This window comes from Pelmatolapia mariae, linkage group LG2 (genome assembly GCF_036321145.2).
Source record: "Pelmatolapia mariae isolate MD_Pm_ZW linkage group LG2, Pm_UMD_F_2, whole genome shotgun sequence".
Taxonomy (NCBI): domain Eukaryota; kingdom Metazoa; phylum Chordata; class Actinopteri; order Cichliformes; family Cichlidae; genus Pelmatolapia; species Pelmatolapia mariae.
The window spans coordinates 21,958,319-21,978,682 of record NC_086228.1 but is presented as its reverse complement, the minus strand read 5'-3'; the positions used below and the strand labels follow the sequence as shown (position 1 = coordinate 21,978,682).

General features: G+C 42.2%; 1 protein-coding gene across 4 annotated transcripts in view; it reads left to right on the top strand.

Annotated features, from left to right (window-relative positions):
• Positions 1-15,001, top strand: part of elf1 (E74-like ETS transcription factor 1) — a 38,208-nt gene extending 23,207 nt beyond the window's left edge. For 3 of the 4 annotated variants that reach the window (XM_063494492.1, XM_063494490.2, XM_063494489.1), the window contains exons 2-10: positions 6,056-6,372; positions 6,860-6,916; positions 9,727-9,901; positions 10,398-10,502; positions 10,626-10,787; positions 10,920-11,003; positions 11,667-11,859; positions 12,010-12,369; positions 13,849-15,001. In XM_063494492.1, coding sequence (XP_063350562.1) covers positions 6,301-6,372; positions 6,860-6,916; positions 9,727-9,901; positions 10,398-10,502; positions 10,626-10,787; positions 10,920-11,003; positions 11,667-11,859; positions 12,010-12,369; positions 13,849-14,641 — 2,001 coding nt within the window. In that variant the 5' untranslated portion in view covers positions 6,056-6,300 and the 3' untranslated portion in view covers positions 14,642-15,001. The remainder of the gene's footprint in view (positions 1-6,055; positions 6,373-6,859; positions 6,917-9,726; positions 9,902-10,397; positions 10,503-10,625; positions 10,788-10,919; positions 11,004-11,666; positions 11,860-12,009; positions 12,370-13,848) is intronic. The other variant, XM_063494493.1, reaches the window with a different exon arrangement.
• Positions 15,002-20,364: the final 5,363 nt, after the last annotated feature.

The window sequence follows — 20,364 nt, the reverse complement described above, 5'->3', positions numbered from 1 at the left end:
TATGTTCACACTTGTAATGAATGACTTGGGCTTCAGGCAAGTTCTTCTCTGTGTCTTCTAAAAACATTTTGCTGTGCTGTCGTTGCGCACACAGTGCATTTGTGCACTGAAATACTGTATGACCAATAAGAGAACACTGTGTGACAGGAACTTTGTAGTTTCTTCTTAGAATTTGTGCAAAACCAACTCACGGGGCCAAATAAGGGATGTGTGTCTGTTTTGAGGGGTGGGTGGGTTAGTAATGCTATCTGCTTGTGCATGACTTGTGTCAGCATTGTGGGGAAGAGATGTCTGCAAATGGCAGGTGTGGCTTTGAGAACTCTGGTGTGATCCTTTTGAATCACTAAACAGCCCTGACTGCAGTAGCAGGTTTGAAAATGTCAGAAAGCAAAAGAAAGCTGAGTAGCGTCTCATTTGCAGAATATAATTTTGAAATGAATCATTAGCTTCTTAATATTTTGAATATAGTATATTTACAGATTTCTTACTTCTGACTAGTTTAACTTCTAAAATCCAATTATATGTTACACTGTCAGACTTAGTCTTTATCTAAAAAAAGAGTCCAACTGCAGTGTAATCATCTTCATGTTTTACGTCACTCTGGCAGCAGTTATAAAGAAATGGTACCTGTGTGACAACACTCAAGTCTATGAGCGTGATAGTGTGTTGTTTCAGGAGGAAGGAGGGGGAGTTGAGAACTTTCCGCTCTTACACAGAGGAAGAAATTTTCTTCTGAGTGTGGTTTAACAGACAGGAAGCAGCAGAAACCCAGTGCTCAGTGATGCTGTTCCTGTGAGTGCAAAATTCACAGGTCAGTTTGTGGGTGTTTTTCTTCTTCTACCCGGCTTTAAAATAAGTCATTTCTATTTCTGTCTGTCGTTCTTCGTGTCGAATGCCGTAAACAAAAAAGTCCAGTATTCTACGCTGTGATGAAGCACACGTTAGGAGCAAGAACAGCCTGTGTCTCAGAAGAAAACATGTCTTTACTGGAAGGAAAATGTGACCAAAAGAGAAATGGAATCTGGTCTCTGTGGACATGTCTGAGCTGTCGTCTCCGGGGACAGCACTAGACTTTCATCCCTAATCTCCAGACCATATTATCCTGCTGAAGCTAATGTCCAATCTTCCATAAAAAAGCCTAATGTTATACTGAATAGTGTGTTAGCTGGCACGAACAGCAGTTGTCACAGGAAGGCATGGGTCCTTCTTCCAGAGCTTGAAGCCTGAGTGGAAAAGTACAAGGTTCGCAGGAGATGAGATTAAATTCCATTCGCTTTTTGAAAGCCTGTGCTCGAGGTGACATTTTTCTTTCAGTCTTCATTTGGCCCTGGCACGGCAGAGCCAATTGCCTCCTAGTGTAACACAGACACAGCGAGTGCTGGCTCGGATGCATTGCTGTCTGTGCTTCTGGTGCCTGGTGCTCTGCAGCTGCATGCCATTAGCCGGTGTCTATGCCTGCCTCTGTGCCCATTCCAGCCATTTTATCACTACATGCTTGGTGTGGCCCCTGGAGTGCTGTGAAAGTGCTGCTTTATTCTGGTCAATAAAGTGGAGTTGGAGTTTGAAACATGGTGAGGCATGTTGTATTGTGCAATGCTAGGTGTTGAGTAAAGTATAGAATACGCAGAAAATGCTGTATACAAAACAATTATGTTGCTGACATAGTGCAATGGCAGTGATGAAACCGCACTGTTAGTGTTTTTTTTTTTTGTCTGCCTTTGATGCAAGACCTTAATTACTGTTCTCTTACTTTGCTGAATTCATCCACACTGCCTGTACTTTTGGTGCTTTGTTGTCTCAAAATGTAGAATATACATTCAGCTGTTCTTTCATTATTTGCTCTGATCTGTGCTGTGTGTTTGCAACACTGCTGTGCTTAAGGAATTTTCCTTGGCGTCCAAAGTGGCATTGTTACATAGATGTGGGTGGGTTAACCACAACTGAGAAAAACAAAGGGGAACTGCTGTCCAGAAATGATGATCAGGATCCTCTGATGCCCATGTGGGCTATCACAGAGCTCCAGGAATGAACTTGGGCCTCATATAACTGAGTCATTTCCCTAACAGGAACCAACAGGCTCCTGCAAAAACAGCATGCTCGCAGCTATATAATAACATAGTGGTAAGTAAGCCAGTGCATTCTCATTCATCTATGTGTCATGTCGGACATAGGTGTATCACTGCACAGGCGACCGGGGAAAATTAAACCTTTCATGTGAGGTAAAGATTTCTTTGTACTGGTGTTGAACTTTGCAGGTGTAATGAGTGTAGAGCGATTCTTGATTTATTTCTCTTTCAGTTTTTACCTCTGCTGCGTCTATACCTTTGTGAGGTTTTAATTAATACCACTGCCCCTCTGGCACCATCCATCCTGTGACCGTTGTTATGTAGCTACCCCAGTACACTGCTGAACAATCAGCCACCTAAGGAAACCTGTATTTTTGTAACCTGAGCTGAAAAGGACTGATAAGTAAAGTTTGCTTGGCCCTTTTCTTGCATCTCACAATGTTTGCACTCACCACATGCAGGGTGACTCATTGCACAGTCATTCAATTGGCTTAAATTACCTCCTTTCATGGTCAACAATGAGCTCAGCTGAAGAGACGAAAGCGGGGGAAGTAGGGCCTTCTGGGAATGCTCCATTTGTTCATGAATCCTGACTCTAATTGGTTGTTATTGGGACTGGCAGTCACCATGCTGTAGGGGTGGAGTACGCCAGTGTTTGGTTCATACGCTTCCTCAGTCTGCTGCACACTGAACTGCCATATATAACAGCCAGTTGTAATTGTCTGAGGAGAGCTGAGTGATAGAAAGACTCCCATCGTTGTGTCACCTGACAGGGGCCACAATGGAGCCAAAATGTCAGCTGTAACTGATAATAATGCTCATTATGCTACATTCCAATGAGCTATACCATTAGTATGCACTTGGGATAACCAAAAATTTGTTAATGTAATTTCAGCCGAGTTCTAACATTCAAAAATCTTTTAGAATACTAAATTGAACAATGCTGGGTTTTGGATTGTTTGTGGGTCTTTGAATATGTGAAAGAAAGCTTTAATGTGAAAGGAGTCCTGAGCGCCCAGCTTTCTAGATCTCCCCATGTCTGCTAGAATTGTAGTGCCCTAAGGCTTACTATTTTGGTTTTAAGCATCAGACTTTATTATTTCAGTCACATCACTCACATCACCATTGCTTCCAGCTGCAACAGGCAGCTGTTTTCAGCAAAAACACTAGTGTACAGATGTCTGCCCAACACCAGCAACAAACATAAGAAGGTAGCTGTTGACCACAATCTTACAAAGATAACTATTTCTGTCTGCTGGGTGTTAATGGGTAGTTTTGCGCTAATAACACCCCAGTAACAACCCCAGAACCCCCACCCACCCATCCCCCTCCAAAATAAATGAGTGCATATTTTAAGTGGTTATTAATATGTTATAGCATATAGTTTTCTTTTCACAAGGACATATTCAGACAGGATGACATGGAAAAACCCCCAAAAAACACATGTGTCTGGTCAGAGTCAAACCTTGCACACACTAGCATTAAGCCATTAAACCTCACCAGAACGCCCCACCTGGTAACCACGCTGAAATATTCAAGTCTGGCAAAAGAAGGCCCCACCCATAGCGAATCACAGGCAGTCTATTTGCTCTGTAGACTATTATGCATTCACTAACATCCCAGTAAAATCCCTCCCTTCACTGTCCTCCTCTTCTCCTCTTTATGACGTAGTAAATGCAGTTTCAACCCTGCCCCTGTGCTGGGACAAGGCAGCTGTTGTCATGTGCTGAGGGATAATGTGCAGGCTGCATCTGACTAATGGCTGGCTCTCTTGTATCCCGGTCTGCTGTTAGCGCTTTGCCAACTGGGTCATCCAGATCAATGAAGCTCTGACAGGAATATAGAAAGTACATGCAACCACTGACATAGTCTGGTACATTGTAGCAGACTGCACATAAACACAAGCATAAAGCATAGAAATAAATAAATAATATTTACTTTCATCTTTATGCCCGTTGATTTGATAACAGCCATTTTTTTGTCATCTGATAAGTGGCTAGTGACTGGATGCTGATTATTTACCCTTCAATAGGCACAGTCCTTGATAGCTGAAATGTACAGCTTAATAAATGTCCATAAATCGAACACAAACTGCAACTACAAAAGGGGAACCAAGAACGTCTGCAGCGGAGAACATCTGCTAGATTAGCAGCATGTGTCTTCTCAGATCTGCTGCGAAGCTGGGCAGGGCCCTGTCAGAGTGATTGCATGCGATACAGATAACACACATTTAGTTTGCAAAACATGGATCAAGGCTTCTGCTGTAAGTGTACAAGTACACCAGTGGAAACTGCAAATGATTTAAAAAGCAGACATATGTGTTTAATTTGGGAGCCTCATACAGTATATCGCTTCTGCTTTAATCTGGTAATTCACAGTACCAAGCATAAAGATGCCAAGAAGTCCAGGACACTGAGCTCCAGACAGATGGCAGCAGCGTCCAGCCCTGGCAGAGGTGGGCATGGATGCTGCAGCAGAGACAGCATGAGAGATTGACTGGAGTGAAACACTAGCCTTCTGATTAAGTTTCCTTGTCTCTCTTCTGTTTCCCAAAGCAATGCCTTCCAGACAGTAACTGCATGCTACTGGTCTGTTTGGATGCTTAGCAGAGAAATACACTTTAATGTGTTTGCTGGCTGTGCCCTATGAGCTGCAGAAATCCTTCACTATCACCTCCTCTTCTGTTCCGCCCCCTTTAAAATACAGTTTGGCCTGGTATGCAAGTTTGTCACTCATACAGGCATTTAAAAGCAAATAAGCTCCACCCTGTAGCAGTGGCAAAAGCAGGAATAGCGAGTGTTTGGAGGTGGGGGAAGGTACCAAACATTCCCATCTTACTTCTTTATTCCTGCCAGCTCTGATCTCTGGGAAACGAGAGGGAGGGGCTGTGTTTGTCGCCCCTGGGTTTATACTTATACTTTAACCCAAAATCAGCCCCTCCTACCCTTCATTCCCGAAACCTGCCTTTGGGTATCGATTGCTGGGACACACCTAAAGACACACACACACATATATACACAACAACAAGTACATGACCACCAGTTTCCCTTCAACACAGGCCGTGATCACAGTAACCCCCTGAGGGTCAGTACAGAGGGGCTTCCAGAGCTGCATCAGACGAGTGATCTTTTGCCTGTGTGTGTATGTGAGAGTATGTGTGTCTGCGTGTGTGTGTGTATAAACAGGGAGGGTTGGCTCAGACTGCTCATGTGATCATAATATCAACCCCGCTGAGCCTTATGATCTAAGGCAGAGTGCTGAGGGGTGTTTCACATTGAGGGGCAGAAAAAGACATCTGTGTTTAAATCAGAATGAACTGTGCAGTAGTTTGGTGAAAAAGAAAATAGATTTACTGATAATACTGACAGAAATCCTGTTTAAAAAAAATGTATAAAGTAGGTCTCGACCTTACAAGTTCAAAAACAGAAGAAAATTCTATCATAGTAATTTTTATTGTTTTTTCTTTGGGTGGTCCTGAATTTTTTTGTCTGATGATGTCACCATGAGCATGTAACTTTTCTACATGCTCACGGTTTTTTCCAGCATTTAATTGAAGCATAATCAGTCAATCTGGAACATTACTGACAGATTAATTGATCATTAAACAAATGTTGGCGAATGTTTATTAACACTGTAAATGGAGTATTTCAGCTTTGTATCTCTACCGTTTGTATTCACATTGATATTTTCAGTAAAAGTAACTGCACAGATTGTAAATAAGAAATTTTAAACCTGGTGACAGTAACATTTGTTAATTTGTGAGTTTTTTTTATAGGTTTTTAGGCTGGAACCAGTCAGTGATCTGATTTTTCAGCATCAGATCAAAACTAGGCATGACCCAGATAATGCCTAAACTGCATAGATTTGAGCAGGTTATAGATCTAACCAATGCAAAGTCCCAGGAGTTCCACTTTATGAGGATTTTCTAGTAAAATTACACAGATTTAATATGTTTGCTGACTTATCACCTCTGTCTCTCCATCTTCCAGGTGTAGATGCTTCAGGCGCAGCAGGGCCCAGCCTCCGTGTCAGAGAGGGACGAGGCTGCTCCCACCTGGGCCACAGGACTCCTCTGAAACTTGGCTCATGGTCTCTCTCTGAGCAATAACTGCTCAGATTAAAACAACGGGATTACAGGGAGGCCATTTTGTGAGGTGAAACTGAGTCTGTCTGCGCTGGAGGAGTTATAGCTGGGATTTTTTAGGCTGCTCTTTGACTTTTAAACTCCACTACCATGACGACAGCAGTACAACCCAGTGAACTGGTGTTTGAATTTGCCAGCAATGGGATGGACGAAATCAATCAGGTACAATCTCACCAGAGAAATCACTTTTTCAAATGCAACTCTCTGTTGTTGTTGTTGATTTTTTTTTCATGACTTATAGGAGTCTACATTAGCATTCAAACCCGTCGAGCTCAGTGACCGACCATCCGTCTTTTCCAACATGACACACTGTATGCAATCCTGTTGAAAAATGAAATACTTTTCAAAGCAAACAAAATTAGTGTAAACAGCATGGCCATTGGGGTAGGATTAGCCTGTGATCTCTAAGTTTGACGACATGTTGAGAAACGACACAGAAAGGGAGGAGGATGGAGCCGAGAGGAGGTCTGGGAAGAAGAGTGTGGGCTGCCGGTAGCACAGAAATGGAAAGACAGAAAAACCTGCAGTGAGGCTAGGGTGTGTGGGAGGCAGAGGGTGGGGCTAGGACGTGAATGTGTTTATTACCCAAAGGTTACTGTGTGCATTCGATGTCAACTTGTGCCTGTGTGTTTTTTCATTGCTCGGTCAGGTGTGCAGTTATCTCTTCCCCACACCCGGGTCTGAATCCTGTGGAGCAGGCTTGATTGTAAGTGTGGAGATGTATGTGTGTTTATGTGTCCTAGTATTTGTATGTGTGTATCTAGAGTGGCAGGCTGTCATTGGATCCCTGAATAGCTCCAGTTCAAGCCTAACCTGATGGACCAGTTACAAGGCTGTTTAGAAGGGATGGGATAATTCCAGCAAAAGGTCTTGCATTGTTCCAGTGCTACAGTTTTGTGACTCGCTGCACCCACTTGGCCTGTTAGACAAGCAGTTTGCCCCTATTTACTAACTCATGAAAATACCCCCCCCCCACTGAAACGAACAACTCACAATGGCACTTCTGCAGCGGCCATTTAGACATTTAAAGATTTTATTTTCTCGCCACAGTAAAGCTGTCGGAGCTGAGTAAAATCACCAAGTAGATTCTGTAACGATTAGCCTTGCTATATTGGTTTTTAAGCCAATATGTAGTTTGAACACAGTCGGGATCTGCTTCAGCTGAGGGTAGGGAGACACAAAAAGGGTTCCAAAATTTCCTCCATTTTTGAGCTACAGTAATAAAAGCATGTGGCTTTAGGTAAACAAGCAGCTTTTAAACGTGATGGTATCTTTTGCGTTACAGCAGCTACACTTTCTCAAATATCGTGATGCGGATATTGAAAATGTACAGACAGTTGGACTACATTGTGGTTAGGCAGGTAAAGCAGAAGAGAGTGGGGTGTGGGGGAACAGGCTGCACAGATGCTGTGCTTTCAAAGCAGAATGGGGAACTCAGAAATGCAAATTGGTTGGAGCTTTATCGCCTGTGTTTCCCTACTAGAAAAACTATTTAGGTCAACAAAGAGGAAGAAGCCGTTAGGATACTTGTTGTATGTGCAGTATAATTTGTGTTGCATGCAGGGTGCTTGTTCCACTTTCTCACCGTTTTACTCCTTTAAACAACAGTTTCACTCTTTCATAGTTCTTGCTGGATTATCAGCGGGTTCGCATAGCAATGCAACTCTGAATTGTTCACAGAAAAAAACAGAATCAATTTAACATCAAAACAACAGCGGAGACGTCAGCAACATGTGTCTGCCGCTCTGTCAGCAAACTGTGTGGGATCACAGGCTGTCTGCATTTAGTGGGAGAGGGTGGGAAAGGCTGCTGTTTCAGACGCAGACAAATAGTCGGAACGGTTTTATCTCCTGACACACGCTTTGTTCTTATTCAAGGACAGAAAACTTAATTTAAGTCAAGCCGGGAAAATGGGGTAGCCTCACTGTCTCGCACTCTGATAGTATGTCTACCAAAGAGTCTGATTAATGGGAAATATTCAGCGCATGTCAGTGAGACACTGATAGCACTCGCAGTCATAGCAAAATCCAGGGTTTTTAGTAGTCCCAGGAAGCGTTGTGGTTTTTCTGCTTAGATGGCACAAGCTGGCTGTATCTGGTAGAGGTATGGTAGACATTATGCAGGGCCACCTCCTCCCTCGACTCATAAACACCTTATTAATAAAGAATCCATGGATAATTACTGCTAGTGCTGCTAAGGAGGGCTAACCGTTTAACACTGTGTCCAAATAATGAGCCAGTCGGTTAGGTTCCTGGTTAAACTATAGCTGGGATGGGTATGTAGCCACGCACACTCGAATGCCCCTCTTCCCAGCCTCCCCCCAGCTCAAGGCCTGGACACCTGGTATGCCCCAGAGGGCCAAACCAACAATGGACACTTGTGCAAAGAGACAGATAAGCCTTTATTCATGTTCCTCCTACCACACCTTTTTGTCTTTCCTTTTAATCAGGTCATCACTCTAGGAATGTGATTTAAGGTGTGTTTCATTGATCGACATTGTTTGTGTAAAATTAAAACAAAACACAACATGAATCATTTGATGTAATTCAGCGAGGTTCCGACACATTACACATTATCATTTAGAAACCATTTCTCACGAAGCTAAACATAGTAGCTTCATCTGCCTGTCAGGGGCACAGAAGAAATGATTTCAAAGCATTTTGAAGTGTAGTGTGCTGCCATCTGCTGGTGGCCAGGTGACTACATGTTTTGCATCAAGTTGTTCTTCTTTATATAATGCTATTAAAATGGTTTATTTGAATGATTATTAAGTCAGCATTCCACTGGATTTTCATGTTGTATTTTCTTTTTACTATTTGAGAAGTACTGTCAGGTTTTGAGAACCATATTATGCACGTATTCAAAGGACTGAATTAGCCTCTGACTGACACAAACCAAGTGCCCAGTGAGCCCTTTTGACATGGTCTCTATTGGTGGAGTTCACTTTGGCCCACACTCTGGTAATTCCCTCTTTCCGCTCGCTCCGTCCTGCATCAGATTGTGCCATGCCTGAAATGAGATAGCAAGGGCTGAATTCCCAAAGCACATTTAGGAGATGATGAAGGGTGTGCTTGCCTGCAATTCATGACCATGCATTAACATTCATTTGGTCTTATATAATTTCGGAACATAAGATTAACTCTTCAGGTGAAGTGGGCTAGAACAAACAGCTGCTTCCTGGCTTCTTCAGCAGGCTCCTCTGGACCTCTACAGCACCACAGAAATGAGCTCTCCTCCATGCTATGCGCCTACACATTAGCTAAAAATGAGTGCGAATCTACAGTGTTTCACAAGACAGTAAAAATAAGAGACCAAATCGTGTTTTAACATTATCTTGGTATCGTGTGGTTTTTATATCACATTTATGACGTGCAGCAGAGGGATTGATTGTATTTTTATTGCATATACAGTCAAAGACGTATGTACAAAGACCCACGGTCCTCTACCTCCGAGGGGCATCATTAGTGTTACAGCATCTCAAACCTTTCTGTGTCTGTGTGTCTGCTCTCTGTGCAGCTGGACGACCCGTCAGTATTCCCAGCGGTGATTGTTGAACAAGTTCCCGCAGCCGATCTGTTGCAAGTATACTCGGGGCTCGAGTCCGATGAGGTGACCAACGGTATCATGGTGGATACCACTCTCCATGTGGTTGAGGAACCATCCATCTTGGAAGGAGGGGTGGATCTCACAGGTACACATGCAATAAACGCTGAATTTTAATGCGACATAACAAAACTAACAAAGCACACAAGTGGAAGATGCAAAGCCAGAAAATTACAAACTACACATTTAATTTCTGCTCCGTTGCACAGCACAAACAGCCTTCTTAGGTACTCTTCGAATTAATTCATTACAATTAATCTGTAGGCTGACCCACAAACTATTCACTGAACAGTGAGTTACCTGAAAATTCAGAACATGCAAGCATGCATTTAGATGCACACGAGCGATATTAACTTAAAAATAAGTCTTTCTCCTTAAAATGAAAAGCACTTTTTAAACTGTGCTTTTTCTGGGAAAACGCTTTAAAAATTTACTCTCCTTGTCGTAAGTGAAAGCTGACATAAAAAAGAACCTTTGTAGCCATTCACCTGTGTTTGACCTAGACTTCTCAAAAAAGTAAATTATGCAAAGCATTAGCCTCCAAGTATTTCTTATTAATGAATTTGTTGTCATCTGGTGGACAGAAACCACAGTTTCAGGCACAGAGGACAGCATGGAGACAAATGAAGCAGCGGCGGCTCTTCTTAACATGGAGTCTCCGAACAACATTTTGGATGAGAAGCGTATGCGTAAGTTAATTTGCATGCTTATTATTCCACTCCTTCAGCTTGTGACAAAAACGTCAGCTTTGATCTAACGCTGTTCATAATTGCAGCTTGAAACACTTTTCTGTATCTCTTGTTTATGCTTAGTTCACACCTATGGCACTCTGCTTGAGTCAGACCTGACATATGCCCCACTGAGGCCTGACCAGATGGACAGTGTTGCCCTTGACATGTCCGTAGATGAGGACACCTCATCTATGGATGAGATTCCCCAAAAATTTCCCTTAAAACCTCAGAAAAAAACCAAAGGTAAGACATTTTTCCTCCTCCTCCTCCTCCTTGTTAGAACTCCCTCACTAAAAATTCACTGTTGTAGGTAATTAGATGATTTCACTGTGGCCTTTCACCTTATAACACACTACTCCATAATTTGAATCATAGTGCGAAAGCCACGGGCGGTCCGTCCCTGCTCTCCCATCACCACCCCTAACCTACCACTCAGGAAGAAGAGCAAAGAGGGCAAAGGTAAGCCTCACTAACTAGTCCACTTTTCTATAATCAGCCAATAAAAATCAAGGTCTGTCCTCCTCTTGTGTACGCTCCATTTCCTCATGTGGAGTGTGCAAACAGCAGTCCTCAACCCCTGCAGTCCAGTGGGGTCGAATCTAGGAGAGTTAATGGATGAGGGGATTTCAAAGTGCTGTGTTTCACAGGGAAACAGAAGTGATTGCAGGCTGGAGGGCACGTTGATGCTCTGCCGATAGAAGGAGACTAGTGGTGCACCATGTAAAACCTCATTGCACCATACAGTGTGACTCAAAGAGGAGGGGACTGGGGACAGCAGGTTCAGTTGCACACATATACATCACCCTGTCATGGTGTCTGGGATTCAACTGACTACTGGGAGCGTTGCTGTTTTTAACCACTTCTGGCCGAAACATTTCACGAATTAGAGTAATCTACTCCCAGACTTGATATAATTAATTTCATCCCAAGGCACGCATGTACACATACAATGGCTGGAAGAAAAGAGCAGCTCCTCCTGTAACCCTGTGGCATTCATATATAAACTGTACTACTAAATGAATTATAGATGTCTATAGCACAGCTCCAAGGCTTCGCTGTGAATGTCTGACTCACTTGAAAGTTAAAAACAAGACTAAATTTATTTCCCCCCCCAATTTGCAGGCAATACCATCTACCTGTGGGAATTCCTTCTGGCCTTACTGCAGGATAAAAACACCTGTCCCAAATACATCAAGTGGACACAGCGGGAGAAAGGCATCTTTAAGCTTGTGGACTCCAAGGCTGTCTCAAAGCTGTGGGGCAAACACAAGAACAAACCTGACATGAACTATGAGACCATGGGAAGAGCTCTCAGGTAACATACGAGCATCATTTTTCTGAGCAACACTGTGCTTCAAATGAGCTTTTATTTTGCTCTGAAACCTAAAGACATGGTTCTATAGATGTATTCATAATGCCCATCAGGAATGACTATAATGTGTTGGACATCTATTTTCTTTTCTAGATACTACTATCAGAGAGGCATCCTGGCTAAAGTGGAGGGGCAGAGGCTGGTCTATCAGTTTAAGGAGATGCCAGCTGACCTCGTGGTGATTGAGGATGAAGAGACGGGTTCTGATGCCAATGTCGGCTACGGAAACCAGAGATCGACCAACGGGCGGTCTGTGGTTCGTGGAGGGTCCAAAGGGCACGGAAGAGCTCATGGTCAGCAGAACGTCTCGGTAAAACAGATGAAGAAAGAGCCAAACAATGAATGTCTCTACCAGGAAGCTAATGGTGGACAGGCTGAGCAGCTTCTCCAGTCTGTTCATATGCTGCAAGCCAACCAAGGGGCCGGAGTCCAGGAAACAGCACAAGCTTTAAGGTGAGCGACTGTGAAAAACACCAGAGGTGTTTTAAGAGAAACCAACAGCAAAATGAGGAGTAGTTTTATTTTTGTTTCATTACTCCACAGCGGATGCCGGAAAATCATTCTCAGCTTAATGATCTTTCAAACTAGGGCTCGATGGGTAAATCAGTTGGGGTGATATTAGCTTATTCTGGATCTATCTATCCATATGTCAGCAAAAGTAACAGATTTGCAATACAGAAAACCCAAGGGTGAGTTTGATATATGGTAGAGGCGGTGTCCCTAATACACTGTTTATCCACCAGAAAACACTGATAACACTGAGTCAGATCTTATGATTATTTACTTTCTTGTGAAGAGCTAGACTACAAGATTGACGCTGTTGTCGTGTGTGATGAAAATGTGCCAAATGCTTGTAATCTCAAAGGCTAGAAAAAGGGGTAACAGCTAGCTTGTCTCTGCTGATTGCCTCTTAAGAGCATTAAATGCAAGACTCTTATAAGCCATTGTTCTTAGACACGAAATATGCCCAGCATTCAATTCTTCAGACACGTATGTGCTTCACGCTTTCTTGTCTTTGTGATTTTTGTGTAAAACAAATGAAGTAAGAAGTAAGAAATCATATAATCATCATCCACCAAAATGCATGTCAGTCAGGTATCCTTACCAATAACATAAAAAACTTGGTAATTATAAAATATAAATGTCAGTATTAATCTCAAATGATACATATACTGATTAAAAACTAAACTAAGTTTATATTAAATGCTTTATGCTTAAATCTTACTCATACTCACACATGCATGCATCATAGCGTTGGGCCTGATATTCACAGAAAATGTCTGACTCAAAGCTTATCGGTCTTATATTAGTGGCGGCGTCTTGTAGGGGGAACTCAATTACATCTCGAAGCCTCGTATGTACAAAATGTCACCTTTTGAGAATTTGAGATGCAGAGTTTCATTATACATAATAAAACTGTGAGGTGAACACAGCAACAGCCAACCCAGCAGAGCTGAAGTAAATCTTTACTTTATATAATTCATTTTTTTGTTGTTGATGTCAGTAAAGTGCCAGATCACCTTTAGATTTTTATAAAGTGCATTTCTTCTTCTTTTTTTTTTTTTGTTCTGGCGCAGCTTTACTTTGCATTTTATTTTTCTGTTGCCAAGTCTGCTGCCTGTATTACCAATGTATTATCACAAAATTCTACTTTTTTTTTTTTAGTGGTTAAACATTGTCTGCTGTTAGAAATTGAAGAGACTCATAATTTCCACAGTACAGCTGTCAGCACAATTTGTTATTTTAATAAGGGCATTAGTTCTGCTTTTTAGGCTCATAGCTGTGCGGTCGCTAATTTTCACAGTAGGCGTCCGTTAAAAATAAACCTTGTATATATTTGCAAAGATATAAAGAGAGTATTCAATTACACCAACTCTGTCAGAGACAGTGAAGAGACTCACCTACATCTTCTGTTTTTTTTTATTTTATCAGGACCATTAACACCCCTGCATCAGTTCCTATGGTCCTGACATCTTCCGGCTCGCTTCAGTCTGTTCCCCTCACTGTTCTAGCCAACGGGGACTCCAGCCACTCCCCTTCTCGGGTTATTCTCCACACCATGCCCTCCACGACAGCAGGTGGTAAAGATGTGCTTACCATCCATACGGCTTCTATAGCAGGTGGGGCTAACAGCCTGCAGGATGGCCTCCCGCAGCAGCTCTTGGTCACCAGTCTGGGCTCATCTGCCTCCTCCTCCTGCACTTCCCCTCCAGGAGTCATTAGTTCCACCGCTTCCAACCTCAATGGTCTCCCCCGCCTTGTCACCATTAACACCACCTGCGGGCAGACCATGGTGGCACAGCAGCCCGGCACCGTAATTGCCACTGTGCTCAAATCTAGCGACCTCTCAGGGCTACAGGTGAAAGAGGAGATGCTGGACCCCACCTACTTTCAGTCGATGGTGAACGGCGATCCATCACTGGCCGCACATACATTTGAAAAAGAGGAGATGGAAGCAGGGGAGGCGGAGCTGCAGTACAGGACTGTTATCATTGATACCAGTCAAAGCCAGGGCCCGGAGGGCGCAAGTGAAACTATAATTAATGGACATTCCTCTCAGAGCAGCAGCCCTAGTGAGGGTCTGACCCCTGTGGAGGAGCTGGAAGTGCGTGGAGAGATGTCCCTGCAGCCTGAGCAGGGAATCAAAGGCCTGCAGGAGCTGCCAGTGTCTGTTCAATTGCCTGCAAACTTTATCCAGATAAAGACAGAACCTGCAGAGGCTTAGTGCTGCAGGACTCTTCAACAAAAGCTGAACCAAAATTGAATCCATTTTGACCGCAGACTTGATATTTTCTTTTCCTACCACAGTGATCTGATCAAAGATCAGAACGAGGGATCTTGCAGCTTTTAAAGGTTGGTCAGTTCAGCCTCAGGATTTATTGTTTACCAACATATTTGTGACCATGTGCCTAATTTTAAAAATCAAGGGAGTGTTTAGTTTTTTTAAGAAGTAACCTTTTAGATTTAGGATTTTCTTTTTCTGTAGACATAATCCCCAACACACACACACACACACACACACACACACACACACACACACACACACACACACACACACACACACACACACACACACACACACACAAATACACACATGCACAAACACAAAATGCTTTTTTTCCTCTAGGAGAGTAGCCATTGGATAAACCAGGGATCCCTGTCTACCAAATGTGCCAGTTAGCTGTTTTTTTAAAAATCTTTTCATCTCACTGGACTCACGTGTTTAAAGAAAAATGCAAGAAACCAAAAACCGGGGACTGAATGCCAAATGGTGCAGTGACATGAGACATCTGACAATGTGTGAGTGTACCTGATCTTTACATCGGGTACGAGTTACTTTTCGCACGGATGGGGGAAAGGATGTTGTGTCTGCTGGAAAAAAGAAAACTCACACATCTCGGAGTTTAATTGAAGAGTGCCTTACCGGAAGTTCAGAACAGTTCAAGACCGCTTGTTGGAAACAACTGCGTAAGGGATGAAAAACGGACTAAATGCCTTCACAGACTTTCAGACTTCCAAGAAGTTATTACGCATTTATTTTCATATAAACAAAATAGGTATGCATTCACTCTTTAATACCCCTGGCCTTAAAACACTGTGTTACTATGGAAATGGGCATTTTCCATCTACCAAGGACAGTGTAACATCAAAACTGTTTGTATAGAGCTGCAGACCGAAGGCACAGCAAGATAGGGAGGCACAAATGGAGAGAAAGAATACACGGGATAAAACAGATTTTATCAGTCTCTGCCTCAGAGGCTCCAAGGTTTAAATCCTGTTGTTATAAAATGGAATATATATGAATCTATGGATATAAATAAATAAATAAATATATATATATATATATACATATAATATACAATTGAGATTCAATTTTAAGGCCACAGTGAATTTATTTATTTTGTGAATTCCTAAATTCTGTGTAAAAACCAGGCACATTTGTTTTCTATTTACATGTAAAAACCTGAGGGGAAATACAAAGAATATGAACGTTAATACCAGGAGGCTTATTTGGTAGTTTTTTGTAAGACCAACATTTTTCATTTGTATAGCTTTCCATATAATCAGCTTTGGTATTTCCTTGAGTTTTGGACTCGAGTGTTCAGTGCAGCATGATTACTCCTGTTATATTCTCTTATATCCTCTGATTTAAACATGTACTGAATGTTCTTTTCATTCCTTCTTATCAGCGGACATACCTCTTTACCTTTTTTAACAGTCAAGCAGGCGAAACTATGCATTCAAATATATATTTGCTGTGTGTGTGCTGTATAAAGTATCAAATGTAACAATTCACATGCCTTTGAAATCCTATCTCTGTTTCGTCATTTGTTTGGTACAAAGAGGTACCAGTGCTGTTTTTTTTGTTTTGTTTGAGCTTTGCTCCTTTTTTTCCTCCTTTCTCTTTCTCCTCTCCACTCCTCTCTGTCACCTTGTTACCTCTTGTCTGGTTTTCTCTCCTCACCGCCTCCTCGACTGCTCTCGGCTCGGGTCAGTCGAGTCTGTGCCTTCTTTATTTGCTGTCCCACTTGGTTAAGAACCTCTCAGGCCAGCCATCCGATTGGCCCTTTGGTCCTGCCGGGGATGAAGCCATATTGATCCTGAGTGGTATCCCGGCTAAATTGGTTGTATTTTCCAGCCGGACTGTAGCTGCAGAGTGAGGACATTCAGACATACTGACCTCCATCTGCACTGGCACCTAAGGACAGGTGTTAAATGCTACTTTACAACCTCACATCAGCCAAAAGGGCTCTGGGTCTGCAAAGACACTCTGAATGTATACTTCTTTTTAAAGTACATGCTTTTTTTTTTTTTTTGAAAGTACACGCAGCCAATAAGTACACTGGGTTACATTTGCATTAAAATCTGTCAGTCTTTCGGTGGGGATTTGCTGCCTTGTTTCCTTTGTATATATTACTGTATCTACCCTTCCTTTTTCTCCGAGCACTGTTTTACTGTCTGTGAAACGTTGAGGTATGTCCACTGCTTATGTTTTTGTTGCTTCTTATGACTTGGGTTATCAATGGCCTCCTTTATGCTGAATATAGAATAGATTTTTAAGAAAAAGTCAATATGCTAATTAAATACAAAATCTTATCTTTTGACTGTTCTCTCTCTTTCTTTTTATTTGTTGCTGTTTTTGCTGGCAGAATGGTTTGGAAATAGAGCGAGGCACGGATAAAGTGTCATACAAGCTTTTTTTTTTTTTTCTTTTTGGAAAAATTAAACAGAAAACCAAATTAAACTTGGAAACAAATAGCTTCCAAGCGGTTACTAAGTCCATTCATTTGCACTGCTGCGATAATGAAACTATTCCTGCCTTGAAAATTCAGAGTTGTATTGTTGGGCTGTTTAAACTTTGGGGGACATTTGATCACATGGTATTTTGAGAGAAAGAAAAAGCTACTGTAGAAAACTGGATTGGAGCCATTAGCGGGCCAGAGACTGATTGGACTGTACTTAAGAGCTCTGCTTCTCCAGTTGCTGTGGGTGGATGAATACATTAGCATGTGACATGCCCAGAGCTGAAGACAGACGAGTCTGTCACCACAGTTTGCATAGTGAAAAGTGTGTGTGTGTGTGTGTGTGTGCACGTTTAAGCTGTGGTTGGCGCGAGAATAAGTTACACTGAAGTGGGTTGATTCTTTTCAAGCATGTGTTATGTTGATGTGTTTATATATGTGAGGATGGAGTGTTTGTGTGTTTGGGGTTTACATTGGCTTGGACTGACTCCGTGTGTGTGTGTGTGCAGGGTCAGAAAGGCAGGTGGTGTTGAGGAAGTCTTCTGGCATCGGGGCTTGCCTACCGTGCCTTGCTCCATCTACACCCACACACACAGCTGTGTACCACACAATCCAATCTTGCCATAGGGTTACACACACGCGCGTGCACACACACACATAGAAACAAGACCAAGTTCAGCCGCAGCCACCATTACAACCTTCTTCACGCCACTGAACAGCTTCCCGAGCCTTTTTCAGATGAAAAAAATTGTTTGAAATGGGAATGAAATCATCGCACAAGCTCCACATTCGGCAACAAACAGCCCTCCATTACATCCAAGCAGACACTTTGCTTTTCTGTTGAGCGGTTCATCGATTGCCTGCCATAGGGTAAGCGGAGGTTCTTATGGATTACTAAAATAATGAAAGGCTACTAGCAGCCGTTATGTCTGTGCTATTCCTTTGGTTAGTGAGTCAGAGACCCTGAAGATGGAGTGAGAGCCAGGTCCTGGGAGAGGAGGACTATTTCTGTGTCGCCTGCAGCCACTGACACAGCGCGAGTGTTTACTGCTGTGCCATGCTGCCTCTCACAGTGGGAGCAGTTGAGGGATGACGGCTGACATTATTGTGCCTCCAGCCTGTAGCAGGAACAGTACAGGGAGAGCTTATTTAACCATCAGGTCACCAGACTGACTGCAACATTACAAAGAAAAGGAATTGATGGCTGCTGTCTTATGGCCGCTGAAGCTTTGTGCAATTTATTAACAACATGCAGGTAAAGTTAGATTCAAATGGATACCTTTTTTTTTTTTTTACTTTACTCCACAGAAACAGATGTGGCTGCATTAAGGACAGCAAGGTACAGCGTGTTTTAAGATGCAAAAAAAAAAAAAAAAATGTTGAAAATACCTCACCTAACCTTTGATATTACAGCAGTACACCTTTGTCTACACAAGATGGCACTGGTAATACACGTGTCCTCATCAGAGCCCGAGCCTCAGTCTGGATCGAAGAGAAGTATTCCTTCAGGTCACTAATCTAAATACAGACACTCTTCATACATTGGTTTTCACTCTCCTCCACCCCAGAATAGCAACTTATGGCTCGAAACGAAGGAGCGATTATTTGAAATGAAAATAAGCAGCTGGGAGTGAAGTTTCCCTGCATTTTTTGATAAGTAACAAAAAGAATTAATTCACATGTGAGCTTCAATGGAAGTGGCCATTCCTCGGGCCAGGTAGGCAAAAATCCTTTGAACTGTGATAACCTGGTAAATGCTCGGTATCTCTGTTTATCCTGCAGAGCAGTCGATCTTGTTTCCTCTCCCCATCTAAATGGGGATAAACAAGTGCTGGAGGCGGGGTTTCCTATATAAAATGCATGAGAAAAAATAGTGCAGGGCTTAGGCTGAAACGATATATTCTTTAATTCTGGTCTACAAGGAAGGAGTTCACTGTCAGACACTCGCAGATTTGGCTCATATCTAATGCAGGCAGTGCTAAACCTCTTCATAGATAGTAGAAATGCAAATGAACCTCAATGCAGGGTTTTTAAAAAAAGCCAACAATCAAATACCATTTGATTTGGAGTAGTTGGGATTTTGACATTTTCCTGTGAAAATGCAAAAATTTCATTTCAGTCTGTCGGTCCTGTTTGTAATTTCTTAGGTTTTTAACTTCAAACAGAAAATATTCTATTAGTACAAATTATTAAAATTGCACTGTTTACATCATGAGACTGTGTAATGGAAAAATAAAACAACACAAGTAGATGTGTGTACTAGGCAACAAAATGTGGATAAGAAGGCATCAACTACACTGTTATCCCGTTTATTTATTTTTAAAATGTTTGCTCTTGCAATCCTCCATCTGCAGTATTACCACCATCCAGTGTCATTCAAGGTCTCCTCTACAATGATTTTTAATTGTGAGACATCTGTACTTTAAAATTTGACTTTCATGGTTAATATTGGACTTTTGTCCCAACAGGCACGAGGAGCTCTCTGGGAGCCCGCTGTAATATCTGTATCAGCCTCTCCAGTCAGGGTGAACCATCCCATTCAGAGCGACTCTCAGGGCTTCCATGGCAATTTACTCTCACGACTACACAAAAGAGTCCTCAGAGTCCTCAGAGACCTCGCCAGATAGACAACTGACAACTAACAGCATCTTACGAAAAAATAACACTTTATACTATTTCCTAACACAGTGAGTGCGGTAGCTCCACAACAACAACAACAACAACAGCGGCGGTAGCGGTGGCAGCAGCAGCATGCCGAATGCTGAATGCATCCATTTTAATAAACACATGCCTATTTGATGTGATAAGCAGGAAGTAGTGAGAAATGAATTATATAAACACTGATTTTATGAACTTTTCAGAACCGCCTCGGGGGCTTTGCAGTACACTTGTCAGTTTATTTGAAGTATGTTTGCAATTATTGTATTTGTTAACTCATGCCAGTATTTTTCACTTGACATGTTGCTCTGGGCCATTGACATTATTGATTCAAAAATAACAATATGGCTTCAGTCTGAACTCCATTTGTGAGCATATTCATAAAACATTTACATATAGCAAGTTTCGCCCTCTCTTTCAACAAAATCCATTTCACTGTCAATTATTATTGATATCTTTGACATTATCATCAGAGTGAGCCAACATGAGTCAAGATCTATATTTACTTTGTAGGCGAGATACTTTTATATTAGTGTAAACAAAGCAT